At 37.2% G+C, this 21,051-nt stretch overlaps 3 protein-coding genes across 5 annotated transcripts; 1 reads left to right on the top strand and 2 right to left on the bottom strand.

Annotated features, from left to right (window-relative positions):
* Positions 1-475: 475 nt before the first annotated feature.
* Positions 476-6,728, bottom strand: spsb3b (splA/ryanodine receptor domain and SOCS box containing 3b). 2 transcript variants are annotated; one of them, XM_028476505.1, is made up of 6 exons: positions 6,673-6,728; positions 2,802-2,994; positions 2,349-2,536; positions 2,156-2,258; positions 1,951-2,076; positions 476-1,003 (listed from the first exon to the last, which is right to left on the bottom strand). In XM_028476505.1, the coding sequence occupies exons 2-6, from the start codon at positions 2,992-2,994 to the stop codon at positions 495-497; spliced, it is 1,119 nt and encodes a 372-aa protein (XP_028332306.1). In that variant the 5' UTR covers positions 6,673-6,728; the 3' UTR covers positions 476-494. The 2 variants fall into 2 exon arrangements, with proteins under 2 accessions (XP_028332306.1, XP_028332305.1); XM_028476504.1 differs by having other exon boundaries at positions 6,600-6,697.
* A 1,058-nt stretch (positions 6,729-7,786) lies between these two features.
* Positions 7,787-12,703, top strand: nubp2 (nucleotide binding protein 2 (MinD homolog, E. coli)). 2 transcript variants are annotated; one of them, XM_028476574.1, is made up of 7 exons: positions 7,787-7,874; positions 9,308-9,423; positions 9,566-9,764; positions 10,535-10,689; positions 10,798-10,908; positions 11,578-11,647; positions 12,457-12,703. In XM_028476574.1, the coding sequence occupies exons 1-7, from the start codon at positions 7,859-7,861 to the stop codon at positions 12,594-12,596; spliced, it is 807 nt and encodes a 268-aa protein (XP_028332375.1). In that variant the 5' UTR covers positions 7,787-7,858; the 3' UTR covers positions 12,597-12,703. The 2 variants fall into 2 exon arrangements, with proteins under 2 accessions (XP_028332375.1, XP_028332376.1); XM_028476575.1 differs by lacking the exon at positions 9,308-9,423 and having other exon boundaries at positions 7,810-7,874.
* A 111-nt stretch (positions 12,704-12,814) lies between these two features.
* On the bottom strand, positions 12,815-20,991 carry atp6v0cb (ATPase H+ transporting V0 subunit cb). The gene is made up of 3 exons (XM_028477238.1): positions 20,697-20,991; positions 16,518-16,701; positions 12,815-14,145 (listed from the first exon to the last, which is right to left on the bottom strand). The coding sequence occupies exons 1-3, from the start codon at positions 20,767-20,769 to the stop codon at positions 13,941-13,943; spliced, it is 462 nt and encodes a 153-aa protein (XP_028333039.1). The 5' UTR covers positions 20,770-20,991; the 3' UTR covers positions 12,815-13,940.
* Between the last annotated feature and the right edge of the window lie 60 nt (positions 20,992-21,051).

Raw genomic sequence — 21,051 nt, forward strand, 5'->3', positions numbered from 1 at the left:
TTGAGAATGTAATTGTCATTGACTTTTCAGGGGATAAAAAAAATCATTAGAATTTTAATTGGAATTTGGAAAAACGCTGATCAAGTAATTGTAATTAAGTTGCAATTGAACATGGGTAATTGAAAACGCAATTGTAATTGAAAAATGTAATTGACCCCAACCCTAACCCCATTCGATCCCCCCAAAAAATGCAAACACAGCTCCGTAGCTTAGCAAACGACACCTTATTCATGCTAATGACGTCAGCCTCATGTATTACATTTTACCAAGAATATCATCATAAACCAGGTTAAAAAGGTATTGAAAGTTTCACAGATAAAAAAGAAAACATCCAGCCAGTAATGGATATGACTAGAGCGATAATAAAAAAACACATTTGCTACTTTCTGATCATAAACATGCATAGGAAGGTTCCACTTCTCTTTTTGGCTATTGATAAATGTCTTTTTCTCAACCACTTACTGAAGTTGAGGTAAAATACATACTGCTGTTTGTTATGTCCAGCGGCATCGCTTGCACTGGTAATCCTCTGGTTCAGAGCAGCAGCTGTCGTAGTCACTGCTGGGAGGAGTGGGAGGACAGCGACAGCACCACGGTTTGTACGGGAGCGTGTCAGGCAAAGGGCTGCTGCAGGGGCTCAGGGGGCTCAGGGAGGCACAGGCACTCAGGTTAGACACCGGACTGGGGACGGGAATAGAAGGCAGACTCATCTCCTCAGGGTGTTCCTCCAGAGAGGGTTCAGAGCTGCTGCTGGTGGTGCTGGTGCTGAGGGTGAAGACCCAGCCCAGCTGTATCTGGAGGAGCAGGCGTAGGCCGGGCGGCAGCTGCAGGGTGTTCAGCACGTCAGGACAGATGGGCAACATCTGGCGCAGTCGGGTGCAGCAGAGGTACTGCAGGGAGGTGCGTGTGTGGCAGGCACGGATTATTTTCATACTGCTCTTGGCTGCTGTGGAGCAAACCATGGGGTAGAACTTCTTATTGGGCAACCTGGTTGCAGCAACTCCTGTTGGCAACACAGAGGTGTAAAGAGTACGAATATATCCTACTCAAGTACAAGTACAATTAAGTCATACATAAAACATTTAAGTACAAGTAAAAAGTAGCTTAATTAAATACTGCTCAAAGTAAAAATTATAATTGTAATGGCGTAATTCATAATTGATTCCAATTACGGCATAATTAGGGCCCAAGCACAACGGTGCGTAGAACCCTATTGTAATGCACCTCGTTTTTATTACTATTACAATTACTATAGATGTTTTTTTTGGTAGACGTTGCTCTTTATCTTTTTTCTTCTTACAAAGAAATGATTATTGAGGGCCTAAACATGTTCAAAAACTCATGAAAACTTGTCTTTTTGTGTACTTTTGAAGTAATTTTCTGTAATTTTGTATATTTTTCTGAGTAATTTTGTGTATTACCGTTGTCATTTTGTTTATTTTTGTAGTAGTTTTGTGTGTTTTGGGAGTATTTTTATCTTGTCTTTTACTGTATTTTCACACAATGTTGTAATTATTTGTATTTTTAAACTATTCTTGCTCTTGTTTTGCTTGTTTTGCTCTTGTTTACGCATGAAATTAGACCGAGGGCCGCTAGTTGCCTATGTCTGCTTTAGAGAATAAAGTAAAAATAACAGAAAACGTGAATTACTGTGTAAATGACCAAATAATCCAGCTGTAGATATATGAAATTCACCAATTTAATGAAACTCAACAATATTTTTAGGGGTTTGGGTTTTTCCTTTGTTTATATCACATGAATGCAGTCATTTTTAATTGAACTCTCATTTTTTAATATCAACATTTTGATGATTTTAACATCAACTGATATTGAGAACTAGACTAAAATCTGTGGCCCACTTCAGGATCAAACTGCTCCGTATTTGGCCCCTGAACTAAAAGGTGTTTGACGCCCCTGCTTTACAACAGAAATGGTTTCATGTGAACAAACCTATGCGTTGTCGGTTCTTGTAGAACGTCAGCGTGCCGTGCCACATGTCCAGGTGAACACCGATGATGGAGCCCTGACCAAAGCGAGAGGAGAACTTCACTTTGTCTCCTTTGTGCTGGAGCAGACCTACACACACACACACACACACACACAGGTTCAGTTTTCTTTCTCCGTCTCTCACACAGTGGTGTCCCTGAGCTCTGACCGGTGTAGGAGAGCCCCCAGCTGTCTTCATCATGGCCCAGCAGGCTCCCAAAGTTGTAGCGGAACTTTTCCAAGTTGACCTCGGACGTTCCAACGCCAACCATCTACAATCCCAACACAACCAGGAAGTAATTCAATGCCTGCGCGTCAGTGCACACAGAAATCTACGGAACTTAAGAGTTGCATTCACAGACCATGTCTGTTCCATAGACGGGAGAGGTCATCTTGACCTCCCAGTAGTGTTGGCCCTCGGTGAGCTCTTTGGTTCCTCTGATGGCAGCGGTTCCACAGCTGTAGTCTGAATGAAAGCTCACCTTTCTGTTGTCACAGCTGAGGAAAGCTCCAGAGGATTTACAGTGTTCGTCCCACACCCAGCTAAAATCTGGAAATATAAAACACCAACAGCCACAAAGTCAAACAGCCTGTTTTTCTTATTATTATTGTTGTTGATTGATTTCTGTTCATCTGTAATAAATTGATTGATTGAAACAGCAAAGCTAAATCTCTGACTATGTCTCTCTGTATTAAACAACACATAAAACTAAACCAGTGATAAAATATATAAAAAATCTACAGAAAAATCATGCGAGTGACATCTATGAACAGTGTGCTAAGCTAAGTGTTGTCATAGTTCAGCATCAGCTCACCCTGGTCTTCTTCCCCACAGAGACACTCACTAACAACACCAGAATCCGAACGCTGCACAGGGCCGAGCTCCTCCTGTCGACCGCACAGACAGAACGACTCCCCCGTCACCGGTGCCGTGCCGGGGAGGGTCATCACCTCAAGAGCGGTCGGAGAGTCGGCCCGGCCGTCCACCTCAGACTCAAAGTCTGTCATCTGTGGGAGAAAAAGTGTGCATCGTATAGGGGTGCTGATTGTAACGTTGCAGAAATAAACAGCAACTTTTTGCAACATTTAGCAACAAACCACGTTTAAAAAACATGTGTGAATTTTTTTATTTATGTGACTTTTGACCCGATTTACAACAATATTTGTGAAACTTGTGATATTTCTTTTCTCGTAACATGTCCATGTTAAATCTTAATATAAATGTTAAATCTAACTGCCATGGGTGAAATTAAATATTTAGCTAATATGCAAATTCACCGGTAGTACCAAAATAAAAGGTCAATCTGGTGAATTTGCATATTACAGGGTTCCTACAGCTTTAGTCAAATTAAATTCAAGACTTTTTAAGACTTTTTTATAGCCATTTCAAAGTAAATTGAAAACCAACTTCACACTAAACATAATTGGGGGGAAAAAACGCCACATCATTTAGATAGGGTTAGGGTACATCATTTCGTGTCTAGTGTAGATGTGCAATTGGTGGCCCCCAAAGTAAACACAAAAATACACAAAATGACAGTAAAATACACAAAAAAACAGACTAGAATAACTCCAAAAACACAAGATGTCCACAAAACTAGCCAGAAATCTATAAAACTACAACAAAAATACCAAAAAAATAATTTTTCCATGTTGTTATCTTGAAATGTGACTAATTACAATCATAAAATCATACTTATGTGTTAAAATTTAAGACTTTTGAAACATTGATTTAAGACATTTTAATGACAATCAAGGCCTTATTTTTAGATTCATGAATTTAATGCCTTTTAAGACTTTTTAAGGATTCGTGAAAACCTATTTATTCGCTAAATATTTAGTCTCACCTATGACATTTAGATTTAACATTTAGATTTAGATTCATCATTTAAGATTTACATTAACATTTAGATTTAACATTTAAATTTAGATTTACATTTAACATGTAAGCTAAAGTAGAGTATCTTTATTGATCCCGCAGTGGGGAAATTTACTGTAATGACAGCTCACAACAGATGAAGTGCAATAAAAAAAGACACCCAAAAAATAGTGAAACAGTGCAATGAAGACAAAATAAACAATACAATCATAGAAGCTATATATAAATTTAAATTTAACATGTATATTTAACATTTACATTACATTTTTGCAAGAAAAAAATATCACAAATGTATTAGTATTGCTGTAAATCTGGTCAAAAGTAAAGTAAAAAAATTCACATACATTTTTTTGTTGCTAAATGTAGCTGTATATTTTCGCATTGTTGCTAAAAGTTTATTTTTGCATGCGCAACTGTACAATTGGCGCCCCATAACATCAGAATTCTGTGAAATGAGGCCAAAGGTCTGGAGAGATTCCCAAGAAGTTGTGGTGAAGATTTCTTCTTTTAAACAAACACGTTTTAAAGTCCTGGCAAAAGAGCGGACTCCCTAAAAGGTTCATGGAGAGACACCAGAGCATACTAGGAGGTAAAACGAGATGCGTTCCATAAATACTGAGCCCCAAGTTTCTGAGGATCCTCACGTGGCCATTTAGGTCAAAATAGAAAACTACCATTATTAAAGTAGGTATTTATGCTTCTTTAATACCCTCTGAAGGCAAAAACGCTTCCTTTTTTATGTAAAATAGGTAAAACATGTTATTCCAAGGTATTAAATCTCACTTGTTAAATTTTAATCTTAGTTTCAGAGAGAGAAGAGTTTTATGGACAAAATAGAGATCATTAATAAGTATGAGGATAAAGAGCAGCAGTTTTACTAAGGACAGCAATGATGGTAAGTCTGCAAGTGGTAAATAATAGTAGAAAATATAATAAAAAGGTATATTATGAGTATTCATGTCGTTACTTTAATATTATGCATTATTACAAATGTATATCGTATAAATTGTACAGTACTGTAAATTAAAGAGTTAAATATGAATATTATGATCATGACTTCCTATAGTAGATTACTTATGGTAAAATATTACATTCATGGATTTTAGTATAAATAGTTCAAATTGAAGTTATGTGCTGTGTATACTGTATATGCATTCCTGTATATATGTATATTATTAAATATTAAATATTTTATTTACTATTGTGTATGTTAAATTGAATTGTATATTACAAGTACTGCTATGAAAATTATTGTTATTTGAATTTTAAATTGTATAATCATCAATTTGTATTTATTTTTGCGATAGTGTTTTGATCTCTTATTCTTTGTGATTTGTTTATCTGTGAAGCATAATTAAAATAAATAAATGGGGTAGGTGTAGTTTTAGCTTACTTAGAGACATATCAGTTTGTTATAAAAATATTTCATTCAATCATTAATTCAATAAACTGCACAGTGTGGGTGTTATCTTACTTTTACAGTGCAATGCTTTTGTTTGTAACCTTAAATACACATGTGACAGTGATAGGCGTGAATGCATGGAATATGTGTCAGCTAAATGTGGGTCAGGCCACATCTGATTTTTGTATTCAGTAAAGGTCAGCGTTTGATGCTACGGCTCATATTTTGCAGTCACCAGACAGATCTTTGTCCTACTTTGCCTATTTCCGTCCGTCCCATATGCCACAGTCCTTTCACGCACATGTCCAAGCTCTAAAGCCATTCCTCGGCTCTGCTGTAGTGACAGCACGTCTGTTAGTTGGAGATCAAGTCACCTGACCTACAGACACCCAGTTTGCAGCAGCATTCCCAGCAGGTTACAGTTACACTATCTAATCTTACACACGAGACGGAGGTTGCAAAGCACCAAAGGTGGGGTCTTTTCTGTAAGAAGGAACTGTAACATAAATTAAACTAAATACAACCTTTGTAAGGGTAAACATGCAATAGTTGGACCTAGTTAAGTTAACATATATTGGCTTTTATTTGAGTTTACAATCGACTTGCCAAATAGAAAGTGTCTATTCGTACGATTGCCATACAACCAATGTTGCTATTAGTACGGTTACCGAAGTACACTCTTAGGGTTAGGGTTAGGTTAAAACCCAATATCGCAACAATTTTGGGGGTTAGGGTAAGGTTTAGTCTTAGTCACGTGACCTAAACTGGCCAAATAGGGGGGTTGCGTACGGATAGAATGTCGGTATATTAATACTACAACCGTACGGATAGCCACTGCCTTTAAAATATGATAAAGAACTGAAGTACAGTACTTCTATATATATATATATATATATATATATATTTTTTTTTTAAAGGATACAGCTGCTGGTTGCTGCTTTCCAAGCACAGGTGCATGGCAAACCTGCCATTAATTTAGATTAGTTAGTTTGGAGTTAGTCTCATTTTAATTGGGCCTTACCCTACATACTGTAGCTTTAAGACAACCCTAACAAACTACACGCATCTCCATCGGGCAACAGTCTGAGAGAATGGTTTTATTTTAGCAAATAAACAAATATTAATTTGTAGTAATCACCTCATTAAGAGTTTACATTCACAAGTAATATTCACTGTAAAGTGACACTCATTGTGAATACAAGTGTGAAATACGATTCAATGTCAAATATTGAACTGCTGTTTGTTATATCAAGCTAATATTAACTACAAACGCGCATTTTACATTAAATTACCGTGTAAAAAAACGCTCCAACGACACAAACTCTTACTTACCTGACTGTCTTCCGACACACTGTCTTGAAGTGGCTCATTTGTGTGTGTGTGTGTGTGTGTGGGTGTAACTTACAGTATGACAGCTGCAGTGTGTTAGCTGCCCCACTTCTCAGTAGCACTGAGGTAAACAGTACTAAGCCACGCCCCGCCCTCAGCTCATTGGATAAGATCGATCAGGAGGCGGGTTTTAAGGTAATCAAACGTGTAACAGCCATCGAATCAGAATAGCGGCTTTTCTTCTTCTTTAGTGTTTTATTGGCGGTTGGCAAACAGCGTTTTAGTGCATTACCGCCACTAAACTGGAATGGAGTGCGGATCAGAATGTTTTAAAATTTAAAAAAAAATGAACGAAACTTACCTACTAAGTTATGTTGTAAAATATCCATATTGTCAAGTGCTACACTGATATTCCTGAGAGGTGCAATCTACGTTCATAGCTCTCACAATGCAATCTAACATGTTTTATTGTCTCTTTATGGCCACAGTGTTCGCATTTCCCTGTATTATGTTTTTCCGATCAGGAATAGTGTTGTTTATTTAAGTGCAATAAGTCCAAGCCTGAGTCATGATTTTATTGTGTCTTCTCTGTTCCTTCCTGTAAATATCATTTCCCACACTTCCTTCAATCCTTTGTACTCTATAAATGCACCTTCCCGTAATGTTTGATTTACTAAAGTTAATAAATACATTGTCAAGTCAATGTAATAATTTATTGGTGTCTCATTTGCTGTCTTAGCTGCCATATCATTATACCTTCAACCATTGAACCCCCAAGTAAGTGTCTTTTATTTGCCCTTTTGAATGAATGGGTGATTCAAATATATTTAGGCTAATTTTGTCAAAAGTAACGAGCTTACTTTTTAGACCACGGGTTTCTTCATTTTTCTCTTCTCCTGAATAACAGCTTAGATTTGGACATTTACTGGATTTAATTAATATTATTTAGGAGAACAATTCTGAACACAGTAATTAACAAGGTCATGTGGTTGTAAAAAAAAAAGGTTTCATCAAAAGCAGTATGAAGGCGTAAAACTACATTTGCTACATTAACAACAATGTTCTATTACATTATCATCAGTCCCATAGAATTATATTTTACTGGTGCACTTGAACGCACCACAAAGTACCAGAAAAGCCCATTGGTTGGCACTACGAGCAAGGCGGGATTTAGCAATCCAACCTTTCCTGTGATTGGACAGATGTAGCGTGACGACAACCGGAAGACTTTAATTTGGTTTCCCGTGCGTTCGCTCTCTAAAATGGAGCATAATAATGGTAGGTCTTACTTTAAAAATTACATATTTGTTTAAAGTTCCTTATTTAGCAATGTTTATCATTGCTAAGTTGACTGTGTGATAAGTCTAACGAAGTAGCAACACAGGTTTAGTGGTGTGTTCAAGTCAGCTCACTGAAACTCGTGCTTTGCGTTGTAACTTTTGTAGATAAACTCTAAACGACTCAACGAGTGTCACTATTATCGTAATAATGTTACACGTTTTAACTTTAGGTGACTGGAACGACTCACTTCACATCAAAATAAACGTCTTTGTCACTATTATTTTATGGGGGAAAAGTACCAAATATCAGTTTCCAAGTTAAAGTTCATTTGCAGCAGCTTTATTTATTTATTTATTTATTTATTTTTTAATTTAACCAAAGAATGGTTTTTTTTTTGTTTTTTTTAAACACACTTATGTGTTCTAAGTACAAATAACAAAGTAGAAAGTCCTGTAATTACATTGTTGTTCTCACAATTACAGACCACTATAGAAAACCACCTAATGAAGCAGCTGATAGTGTTTGAGATCACTGAGACATTGTATTTACTATTATTAAAAAGTAGTGTAAGTTTTTAAAGGAACTAATAACACTTTTGTCCATTTTTTAATCGTCATTCTTCCAGTGTGAAAACCAATGAAAACACAAAGCTATCACAGGTAAAAAAATATATATCTGGGATCACTATTGAAACAATGTAATCATATTGTACGAACAACACATTTATGTTGGTTTTACAATATAACTAGATTAAATCGGTTTATTTGAAAGAGGACAGTGCAATTTCATATAACATATGATCAAACATGTTTTAAAAAAGAAGCCAGAATTAGCCAGAAGGCTATTTTTCATCTGTAGTCCCCTGGCCAAGATGTAAAAAAAAAACATTAAAATTAAAATACAAACATGACAAGACATATGCAAGTCTTTGACAAATCAATAATAACAATATAAGTATATAAGTAACACTGTAAAATAGCTAAAGGCACACAGTACCTGTTACAGTATTAAAAAACAAAACAAAACACATGTTCAAAATGTTACGATATTCAAATATACGGAAGTGGTTAGCTGTTTAACCTCCTCAGGTATTGTTGTACATTATAATTAAATTATATACAATATAGTAATCCAAAATATAGTTTTCCTTGCCGTAGCTCTTTGCTTCCGTAAAAACCTTTTGACTTTGCGTTTGCCAAAAAAAAAGAGGAGCAACTTTGACACTACAATAGTAAAAATACAAAGTTCTTAAATGCATTTATTTTATTCCATTTTTGGTTAATTTTCTGCAGTTTAGATTTCATCATGTTTGTGTTATAACCTGTTATAAGCCTTTTACAGCATTTTGGATTACTTAATAATCTGTGATATTCTCTTTTTGTATCATGCCGAGTAAACATATTTTCTCATGGTTTTTGGTCATGTGATAGGTGAGAGTTTATCGCAGGTCCAGCACGTTGTGTTGGTTCTGTCGGGGAAGGGGGGAGTGGGAAAGAGCACCATCACCACAGAGTTAGCACTGGCACTTCGTCATGCTGGGAAAAAGGTGAGCGGCTGAAGCAGTTTCAAATTTCTATCGTCAGTCATTGAACGGTTAGCAGAAAATAGCCACTGAGCTAGAAGTGTGTTGAGTTTGCATGTTCTCACCTGGAGTACATGTTGACAGAGGAACCTGATTTGTTCTTCAGGTCGGTATTCTGGACGTTGACCTCTGCGGTCCAAGTATTCCTCGCATGCTGAATGTGGGCCGGCCCGATGTGCACCAGTGTGACTCCGGTTGGGTGCCGGTCTACACAGATGCCCAGAAAAGCCTGGCACTCATGTCCATAGGATTTCTACTGGATGACCCAGATGAAGCTGTGGTGTGGAGGGGCCCCAAAAAAACAGGTGGGATATTCTGGAGACGGACCAGATGCTTATTCTGGGCCTGGGATAATGTAGAGATTCTGCAGAGAAACATATCATAACATCACAGTAGAACACTTATTAGTACCAGTTTGAAGGTCTCAGTATGGAGACTTTGGTTATTCCGTTTTAAAACCGAATCAAAATAACAAATAAACTGCATTTTATGGTGTAGACGATCTTAACAGTGTTACGGTTCAAATAGTATCCAGATAAACAGGTGACTATCGACTGTGAGGAACAATAGATGTTAGAACTTCTACCATTTGACACGTTTGCAAAAACAATTACTTCTTTTTTGAGGGCAGTAAAAATATTTATTTTACACATTATAATATCGCTAGCCGCTAACGGCAGCTGTCAACACACACAGAAGTTGATCACAAGAAACGAGGAGCAGCAGTAGAATCATTACACCACCTCTGGTTCTTTTAATCACATATCGTGCATGTTTTACGCAACATCTTTTTTTTGTTTTGATTTATTTATGTATTAATTATGTTTCATTTCACCAGTTCATCAGCAATGTGACATATGCGTTGCCGCTTTTTCACCCCAGTTTATCTGGATACTGTTTGGACCGTAACACTGTTCGGTAAAGTTTGCAGATATTCACAGATTCTGACTTCCAGCATCAATAACTCTTTAACTAAACACACTGACACACAAATTACGGACAAACGGAATAACCAAAAAACTAAGGGTACACAGGTTTTCCTGTGTCTGAGATGTTGTGTTCTTTCGTCTTCCAGCTCTTATTGGTCAGTTTGTGTCAGACGTAGCATGGGGGGAGCTGGACGTGCTGCTGGTAGATACTCCACCAGGAACCTCTGACGAGCATTTGGCTGTGCTGGAAAACCTTAAAAAGCATCGGGTGGACGGAGCCGTCTTGGTTACTACACCTCAGGTATACTGGCTGAAGCTAAAGCTGCAAAAAATGGGAAATAATCTCATAAATGTTACTTTAATTCTTCTTTAATGTTTAGTAGAAACAGTGATTGATGTGTGTCAACAGGCGGTGTCTACAGGGGATGTAAGGAGAGAGATCACCTTCTGTAAAAAGACGGGGGTGCGGATCCTGGGCATCATAGAAAACATGAGTGGCTTTGTTTGTCCACACTGTTCTGTGAGTAACTCTTCAACCAAGAAGAATGTCTATAGAAATTATGATACTAATAATAAGTCCTCCTCAAATCATAGCGTGACCATTTGTTATGTTGCATGTGCTGGATTTTTTTTCCCCCAAGGCAAATGTATTTTACCCTTCAAAACTGTTTTTTCCATTTAATTTATTAGCTCAGATATTACCAATGCTATATGTCATTTCTTTCTACTTTTTAAAATTTTTTTATTGCAGAAACGGTTGAAAAACATGCAAACATTAATTAGTTTTGAAAATCAGTTTTTTGCAGTAATTTTTGTTCACACTTCCTTTATTTTGTGTGACACACATGGCTTTAAAAAAAATGCAAAATGTCGCTTTATTCACTAGTTTTTTTGGAAAAAACTGTCCTTATGAATTTGCGTTTTGGCTTCTGTCAGGTGAAACTTATCTATTAAATTAATAGTAAATATGTTTATCTTTAGATATCATTCAGTAATGATCAATTCCACTGCCAGATGCCATGCATGTTGCCATTTTTGCTTTTTTTATATATACTGTATACAAATTGGCTGAAAAAAGTGTCTAATACTGTGACACACCTGTTTATAGATGTACACGTGAAGGCTTTTGTGTTTAATCTAAGATTAAATTCTTATTAATGCAACTTTAACAAATTCTCCACCTTTTCAGGAATGCAGTAACATTTTCTCAAAGGGTGGAGGTGAAGAGCTGGCCAAACTGACTGGATCAGTGTTTCTAGGTAAGTTCATGTGTAAATGAGTAATTTAGGCTTTTCACCACAAGGTGTCAGAACACAATTTAACTTCCTTCTGTGTCTGACAAACTATCTTTTTTTTCTCCTGTAGTAAATATCATTTAGAGGAGGGGTGTCAAACCCATTTTAATTTAATGGCTAATTGTGGAGTAGTTTGATCTTAACTGGGCCACAGATTTTAAGCGGGAAATTTTAACATTATTGTTCCCTAGATATCACAGTATCCACGCAGTGAGTGATAGTTATCAGTCCCTGCAGGATCTACACTTACATTTCTTGATTTCTGAACAAAAATGTTTATTTCATTTTGGAAAATTTTGTGAAATAATTTGAAAGTCATTATTTTGTAAAAAAAAAATAAAAATTGCGAGTCTAAATGACTGCCACGTGTGATAAGAGCATGGAAATCTTGAGTCCTGACAATTTATTGTGGAGCTTTATTAATGTTGTTTTTAGAGAGGCTGAGGTATCTACAACTAAATTAGTTGATATTTTACACAATAATTAGGGTTTTTTTTTTTTTACTTCCTCTTGCAGGCCAGATTTGGCCCCCGGGCCTCGAGTTTGACACATAATTTAGAGGAATTATAAAGCTAATGTTATGTCATGTATCAAACAACTAAATTGAATAGTTTTTTGTGGAACAGTCTTCTGTAATGATGTAGTGAATTCATTCTGTATTTAAACCTGTTTTAGTAAAGAAACTGTTGGGGGTAAAAAACCGTCTCTAATGAAGTGTATTAGGACACTGAATCATAAATAATGCAGTGGGTCACAGTTATCTTTTTTTCCAGGAGCCGTTCCCTTGGATCCTCTCCTCAGTGCCAGCATGGAGGAAGGCAAAGATTTCTCTCAGACTTTTCCTGAAAGTTCCACCTTCAGTGCAATCAACAGCATCTCTCAGACCCTGCTCTGCAGCCTCCAGGCCAGTTAATCGACACCATTATAAGGAAATGCAGCATTTGGTCTCTTGTTTAAAGATGGTATGAATATTTAATGCTGTGAAATGTGAGTTCTCACTTCATAATAAAACGTGTAAATACCAGCAACACCTAAGCACTTGGTGGCAAAAATGATTATTCGTGTTTGTGGAGAGGCAACACAGAAGAGACATTTAGTGTTTAAAGTCACAGCAAAGTTGGAATTGTTTTGTTTTTTTTTTTAATTCAAGTGTGAAAACATTCACGTGGACACATCAGGAGAAGATCAAATATCAGTGTTACAGGATTGTATATCGGCTCTCGGGTCAAAATACATCAGCAGATTTCAGAAAATCAATTCCAGATCAAACTGGAACAGTCCTACATTTGAATTGCACTAAACAGAAACTATTAGTTTTATTTGATTTATTTTTTTCTTTTGGTGAAATTTTAAGCGACTTTAATCTGGATTACATCTTCTGCTGGTCAGGGTCATATTCCAACAGCAACAAAACACTGAAACCCTCATGCAGGACTTTTAATGGCTGGAATGCAGAAGTTAAGAAACTACAGCGGAGTATGAAAGGATCGTTGCCATTACACCTGTAAGACCCAGAACGGGGCACGCACGCAGACAGCAGTACTACAGAGGGAAAAACACTGACGTAGGAGAAGGTTTGCGTAATGATTTAGAGGACGACTACACACAACTCCCACTCCACCAGCAACAATCTGAATTATTTTAACCAAGAATTACATCCAGAGGAAATCCAACCACTTATTACAATTACCCCACAGTGCATTAATATATCACTATTCTTTTAATATATGTAAATATGCCCAGGGGAATTAGACTTTTGGTGCATTAAACAGCTGAAAGAACATTTTCTTATAAATAAAATCACTGGGAAAATATTGAGTTCATACACATTTCTCTTTACAAATAGATCCTTGAAATTAATTCAGATATTGTGTTGACATGAGAGGAGAAACCAAAGCTCTGAGATCAGACACCAGGCTGCCTCAGCTGGCCTCAAAGTATGACATAAGTGGAGGGAAAAACCCAGATCATCATACAATAGTTTTCAAACAAACACATACGCGCGTACATACACACACACACACACACGAGACGGACAAATCACTACATTGCGCATTTACAAGTTGACTATCCAATAGAAACAACTGTACACACGGTAGAGATAAGAACATATTTATAGAGCCTTTTTTTTTTCATTTATTTATATTCCGACGTCTTCATTTCTTTCATCTGGTGTTGTAGATATTGATATTTTCCCATAATGCTCTTCAGCAGCGACACGCAAGAACAGATCTTGTGAGGGAGACGGTTTGGGTGTTTATTTTGTGGAGAGGATGAGGGCAACGATGAGGCCGTAGAGACCCAGGACTTCAGCAAAAATGAGGATGAGGATCATGCCCACGAAAAGCCGGGGCTGCTGAGCCGTGCCTCTCACGCCTGCGTCTCCCACGATGCCGATGGCGAAACCTGCTGCCAGACCGCTGAGCCCCACACTGAGCCCGGCTCCAAGGTGGAGGAAGCTCCTACACACACACAAATGTACACATTAGGTCAGACGTAGGCAATTTTTATCACAGCGGGAACATTGTTTGATCAGAGGGTCACATGATCAACATTCATGTCAGCATTTAGAATGAATGATCTGACCATTAATACAGGAAAGAGTAATTTTGTGTGTTTTTCTGTCATTCCATGTATGTTTCTGTAGTCCTTTTATGTATTTTAACTGTAAAATGTGTTTTTTAGAGTCATTTTGCATTTTTATTTTGCATGTTTGTTAGTACTGTGGGTTTGCCGAGTCATTTTTCGTGTTTTTCTTGTCTTTGTGTACTTGTCATTTTCTGAGTAACTTTGTGTATTACTGTTGTCATTTTGTTCATTTTGTAGTAGTTTTTTTTTTTTTGTCTTTTACTGTATTTTCCTGCAATGTTGTAATTCTTTGTATTTTTTAATGTATTCTTGCTCTTGTGTATTTTGTACATTTACTTTGGGGGGCGCATGTGGCCCCCAGTTGCCTATGTCTGCATTAGGTCATCTGGATGGACAACGCAGGTGATTGATATACATTATGGAGCCAGCTGCACGATTATGGCCAAAATGATAATCACGATTATACTCATATTCATCATATTGGTTTAAAATAATATAAAATAGATGCATTTTGAATAAATATCCAAGCCGCAACTCCCAAAACAAGTATTTTAATACAAGATATCGATATGGGAGATATTGCAATTTTCTATATTGCCAAAATAGAAAACTCGATATATCGTCCTGCGCAACGCAGGAAAGTTAACCAACTTTTCTTTATTTGTCCATCTTGATCCTATTAACAAATATAAACCTATAAATATGTTACGGTTTCATTTATTTAGACAACTTTTTACAGGAAATTTACTTTGATCTCCTGACAAGTTTTGACTGTCAACTGGCCGAATAGTCCCTCCAATCTCCTTTCCTATTCACTTTTCCATAACCACGTAGATGACATCATGAGGAGTTAGGAAAAGTCCATCACATTTTTTTTGACAACCAGACACACACAATAATCCGACGGCTTCGACTGTTAGTGACGTCTGCTGAAAAAACTACAAATATCCGAAAGTGGACTAAAAGCACATTTATAACACTTTCCGCTGATATAATCTCAGATATCACATGGTTTGAAGGTAAATCAAAGGAAAAGAGGCTACGAGGAACTAAAGTGAAACCAAAAGACACAGTAAGAATGGTTGCTCACACTCACTAATATAAATTATGTTGAATAAAACATAATGTGGCTAAAAATGTCTCTGATCCCTTTTTATGTCAGTTATAATCTGATAATATCTTTTATTTAAAGTTTTTCAAGGCATATTATTGCATTGGTAATTTACACGATCTCCGTCCCTTGTCGGTCATCGTGAGTTTCCGTAAGCGCTCGAGTGTGCGTGTCCCTTTAAATGCTGTCGCTGCAAGGAATTGTGGGTCAGCATTATGTGGTCTCCTTTGGTAAAGGATGTATCAGTGTTTCTTAGGCTAAAGGAGGTTATAAAGGAAGCATTGGGCCTCCATTCTTTAGCTTAAAGAGAATTGGAACGCTCATTATCATGGTCACCACTTTAACACTTCCGGAGGTTAAGGAACAGTGGATAGGAAAGGAGATAGGAGGGACTATTTGGACGCAGCCTCTGTCTTCCTCAAAGGCATCTGACTGACAGATGGCAGACAAAACATGTCAGGAGATAAAAGCAACTTTCCTTAAAACGTTTTTTGAATAAATAAAACCTTAACATATTTCAAAAAAGAAAACAAATTAACTTGAGTTTGAGTTTATTTTATTCAAAACAGGGACAATACATACTAATGAACATATACATGTAAATATGCAAGATTATAGCCAACGGCTTATTTCCATCTTTAGTCCCTTCGGACTGGAATTATAAACCTACAAAGTAGAGCTGGGCAATATATTGAGTTTTCTATTTTGGGTATATAATATCACTTAGATATTTTCGGCTTATTTTGTTTTAAAATACTTGTTGTTGTCTTTAGTACTTCTCAGAACTACATAAAAAGCTCAATTTGATGGATTACCGAGTGCGTCCTAACTCAGACCTTCATCTAAAGAAGCCACAAAACAGAACTCACTCACACGTGCTGTCCCGTAGAGGAAAAAGGATTAAAGTGACAGATTATGCAGCTCTTGGTTAATAAATATCCCCGTTTGGCATTTGGATCATCGAATTTAACTGAAATTGTCTTTCTGGTCTGTCTGGACTTCATTTGAAATAAAATTATCGAGAATAAAAATATGAAGATATGAGTTTTGTTTCATAATGCCCAACCCTACTACAAAGACAGTCAGTGTGCTGAACGGTACACAACAGTGAGTTTGACTATTATTTAATCTCACCTGTAAAGTGTAATGTTCTCTGTGATGCCGTTGGCGATCAGCACTGCTACTACGAGGCCATAAATTGCTATGATACCCGCCATGACCACAGGGATGATGGACTTCATGATGAGCTCTGGCCTCATCACAGACATGGCAGCAATACCCGTACCGCTCTTAGCCGTGCCGTAGGCCGCTCCTAAGGCTGGAAGAAAAGAAACAGCAAGTTAGTAAAAGATGGCAGCAAATTAGAGCGCGCACATACACAGAGCAATGTGGATTCAATAAACTGGCAGACCACAGGGACCAGAAGGCACAGCCAAGTGACAAAGCAGAAGTGAAATAAAGGATTACAGCAATATGACTGTCGTGTTGTTTCTGTTCTCTTAACAATCAAGCTCAGGAAATTCCTATCGTTTCAAAACATTTGACTAATAACTGTTTTGCATTTGGCTTCTGTAGTTTGTAAACCTCAATTAATCAAAAGAAGATGAGGATGCTGATGTTATTATGCTTCATGGATTCTGATTGAGAATATAGACAATCTTAAACTTCTAATCCAGTAGATCAATATTTAACCTGAAAAAGGGTTCTTGCCAGCGCTGTTGCGCATGAAGGGCCCCTATCTATGGAACGATGGCGCCCCCTACGTTCAGTTTTCAGCAATGTAGGGGGGATTTTGTGTTTTTTCCCTTTGTAATCGGTGCCTTGTAATAATTGTTGCACACAAAAGGGACTTCCAGGTACACACGGGTTGTTTTAACTCTTTTTAATCTGAATAACCCAGAAACGCATACATCAGCTGCACCATATATTTAATACAGGCGATCTGCTTGACCTGTTTGAGGACCCCTGAAGCCATTTAGCTGCTCCCGATGCTGCCTGTCTGCACCGTCCAATATAAACAGTGCTTCAACCAAACGTAGCGCACATGAAGCTGCTTGTTGTGTTTATAACTCGCAACGGATCATTCTACATGCACGGATGTGAACATCGAGTTGAAACGTGTTTGGGCTTAAAGAGACATCTACTTCCTTCTGGTTGGACAGGTTCTGGCCGTTCCTTCTTTTTTCGGCCCGATTAAAGCTCTACTGTGAGCGTGCACCCTCCGTGTGTTCCAATATGACTGCATGTCCCACATAATACCTAATTTTTTTTTTTTTTAATAAAATGTTATTTCTTGTCTCTACAGTGTCTGAGTATTTATTAGCGGAGGATCTATACCAAGAATGAGTAACTAACTACATTCATCATCACCTTCACCAATATTCAACAAATAACTTTTAACTTTAAAGTAAGGCTGAAACGAAAACAAAAACTTTAGCATTACTTCTCTAAATTTGACCCTCAGAGTAAAAAAATGTCAACTTTTTCCGTGCTCGCTCGCGCACCATGCGATCCCCCATGCTGTGAAAAATTCCTGGTGAGAACGATGACCTGAACATATTGCTAGCATTTATTTAACCCGAGATTAGCATTTTTGCAGATCTTTGTGACATACGAGCTCTGCACACGTTAGGGTAAAATGGTAGAGAAATGTAGCCCCCATGGTGTCCACAGATCTGGAACAATCTACAGTACCTGCTGAACTGAAAACCCTCACCCTTAAAATTAAACCAAGCCTGCAAACACTAAATTCAGTTAAAACTTTGTATTGTAGCATGCATGTATAACTATGCAATATGCATCACTGTTTGCCTTTGTCTAGATGGCCCATGGACATGGCATCGGTTGCCATTTTAAATGAAACAATGCTAACTAATAAATAAAATAACGCTGCGAACAGCCTGTGGTTTCCCTTGCTGCTTTGTTGTATTCTGACAGCCTAAACGTAGTTTAATTAGCAGATTAAGTAGTGCTGTGTGGAAAGTAGAAATGAAATGCACAAATATATCATAGCACGTCGATAAAGGTCATGTGATTGTGACTGGATGTGGGTTTACACAACACCACACAAAGGCAGAACAACTGTTTCACTTTTTCTTTCAACTTCACGTTTGTGCCAATTACTAACCTACACCCAGGACAAACAGTGCCAGCAGTTTAAATTCCATTTTGACAAGATGAAAAAAACTTGCAATGGAAAAAATTTGCATTCTAAATATGATTGGTTGAAGTTTGGCCCGCTGTTATCAGTACCGTTGTTCTTCTGTCCCTGATGATTACAGGTTTGATGGGAAACTGCAACACTTCTATGATGGCAAAAACCTCTGGTCTTTAATCCTAATCCCTGCAGATTATCCCCCCCCACACTTTTCTGTTTTTCCTCCCAGCATAATATTTGATATGTGAGGGATGTCTTTGTGATGCCTTGTGATGTCAGAGCAGGAGGTGCCACTACTTGCCGATGGGTAACCATGTATGGTGATATAGATGTAACAAAACACAAACACACAAAGGACAACATCTGGAAGATTGTAGTATTTAGACATCGAAATTGAAGATTATAATTATTATTCTGCAGTGATCATGTGATCCAACCTTTGCGGACATTCTTTCAAATATTTAGATTTTTCTTCTTATCTTTGGAGCCTCAGCAGTTTTGACTTTGATGTCATGCAGAGTTAATATTTTTTTCAAGATAACGGCTACGCCAGGGATAAAAGGCAGGTGTATTATGGATAAATTACCAGGCTTTCACAACACTGACGCAGAAACCAACAAGCACCATTACATTTTGAATTTCAGACTCAAATGAACCCAACATATTTTTGGACAGTAGTAGGAAACCTAAAGTAAAGCAACATATGCTCCTCGTAACCAAATATAACATTTACATAACCAGGAGAATTAAGTGTGTCCAGGTCAAGATAGGCAACAGTATATATAGTTTTAACAATACTAAAATAATTAAAAACACCAACATATCTATAAACTCCTCAGTTAGAACTGGATGGCATTAAGCAAAAAAGGTTGTGATTTATATACTATAATATGATAATTAAACTTTATTCATAGATCACTTTTCAAAACACATGTTACAGTTATTTCCAAAGGCAGCTATACATTAAAAAATTAAAGATATAGACTAGTATTGGTCAGAGATGAAATCAGTTTTAAAAAAAAAACACAAAAGCAAGTTAGAAGTTACTTAAATATATAAAGTTTACTATTAATAATTAACTAAATAGGCAGGTCAGCCACAGTGCTTAAAATATTTGTTAAACACTTATATTATTTTGTTTAATTTATCATTTTAAAAAAAAAGGTTATTGGAAATGTATGCATTGATTAGTGATTTCCATTTCAGAATGACACATTATAGATTATTTCTCCCACACTTAACACAGGTTACACACTGCCAAGTATGGTAAAGCCTAAGGTTACTCATTGCACTGCCTTCAAAATGTACTAATTAAACCCCCCACGCATATAAATGGACAATTTTCATAATTTATTTGAAAACTTTGAGGACCAGAATGCAATGCCCATTAAGAAGCCTCATGTGCTCGTCATGTGACCCAGTCTCATTCCTTTGAGCAATAAGGAAGTAAACCTGCTGATCATAGTTTTCATGGGCTCGTAAGCAAGAACAGCATTTTAAGAAACTTTTAATATATCCACCTTTGTAAAACAATAGTTTTGTGTCCACTTAATCGCATTGCCTTGTATCAATTACATGAAAACACAAAGTGTATCATTAACAACAACAGACAGCATTTGTGTGGATATATTGTTAGAAAATGGGCTTTAAACCTGAGCAAACAAGCAGCTAAAAGGATAATTAAAAAAATTATTCTTTACAGAAAATAACACACATTAAAGTCGATGCTAAAGTTTACACTCAAGTCATTTCACAGACTTGATATCAACTAAAGCTTAACGCGTTACATTAAAAAGTACAGACAAAACTCCCGAGGCCGACGATGAAGCTAACTCAAAGCTAGCAATATTAGCTCGGTAGTGTAGTCGTCATCAGTCAAATTAGACTTCCTATCAATTTATCTCCATAACATGTTCATCTTACACCACATTAGCTAAGACCACTACAAAACAATCCACGTTGTTCCTCATTATCTTCTTTAGACCAATCTAACAGCTGATAAAATATCCGTTAGCAGGCTAATGCTAACAGTAGCTTTGACTAGCGAACATTTTAAAGGCTAACAGAAAGTAGCCACAAAGACAGACATACAGCAGCAACATTTTAGCAACAAACATGTATGAAAGTTTTTTAAAAAATGACAGTGTGATAGTTACCGCTGAACACCATGGCCGCGGAGGCGCCCATCACCGCGAAAAACGGAGAATACTCGGGACTTTGGGACGACATCCTGACTCGCTCCAGACACGTATAAAAATAAGAATATACAAAAACAAAAGAGTATCACTAGCAGCTGAAATGAAAAATGGCACTTCGGGAGACCAGAGAAAAGGCCACGGGCTGCAGATTCAGAAGCAAAATGACCGGAGGGACCGAACGAGGAGCTAACTAGCTAGCAGTGTAAACGACTCAGTCACGACTCCCGTGATAAATACCCGGCGCAGCAACACAAAATGGCGAGGCGGAGAACATCACCTGACTGACCGATTGGGGGTAACGTATCACCGGCTG

The sequence above is a fragment of the Gouania willdenowi genome, chromosome 19 (genome assembly GCF_900634775.1).
Source record: "Gouania willdenowi chromosome 19, fGouWil2.1, whole genome shotgun sequence".
NCBI lineage: Eukaryota > Metazoa > Chordata > Actinopteri > Blenniiformes > Gobiesocidae > Gouania > Gouania willdenowi.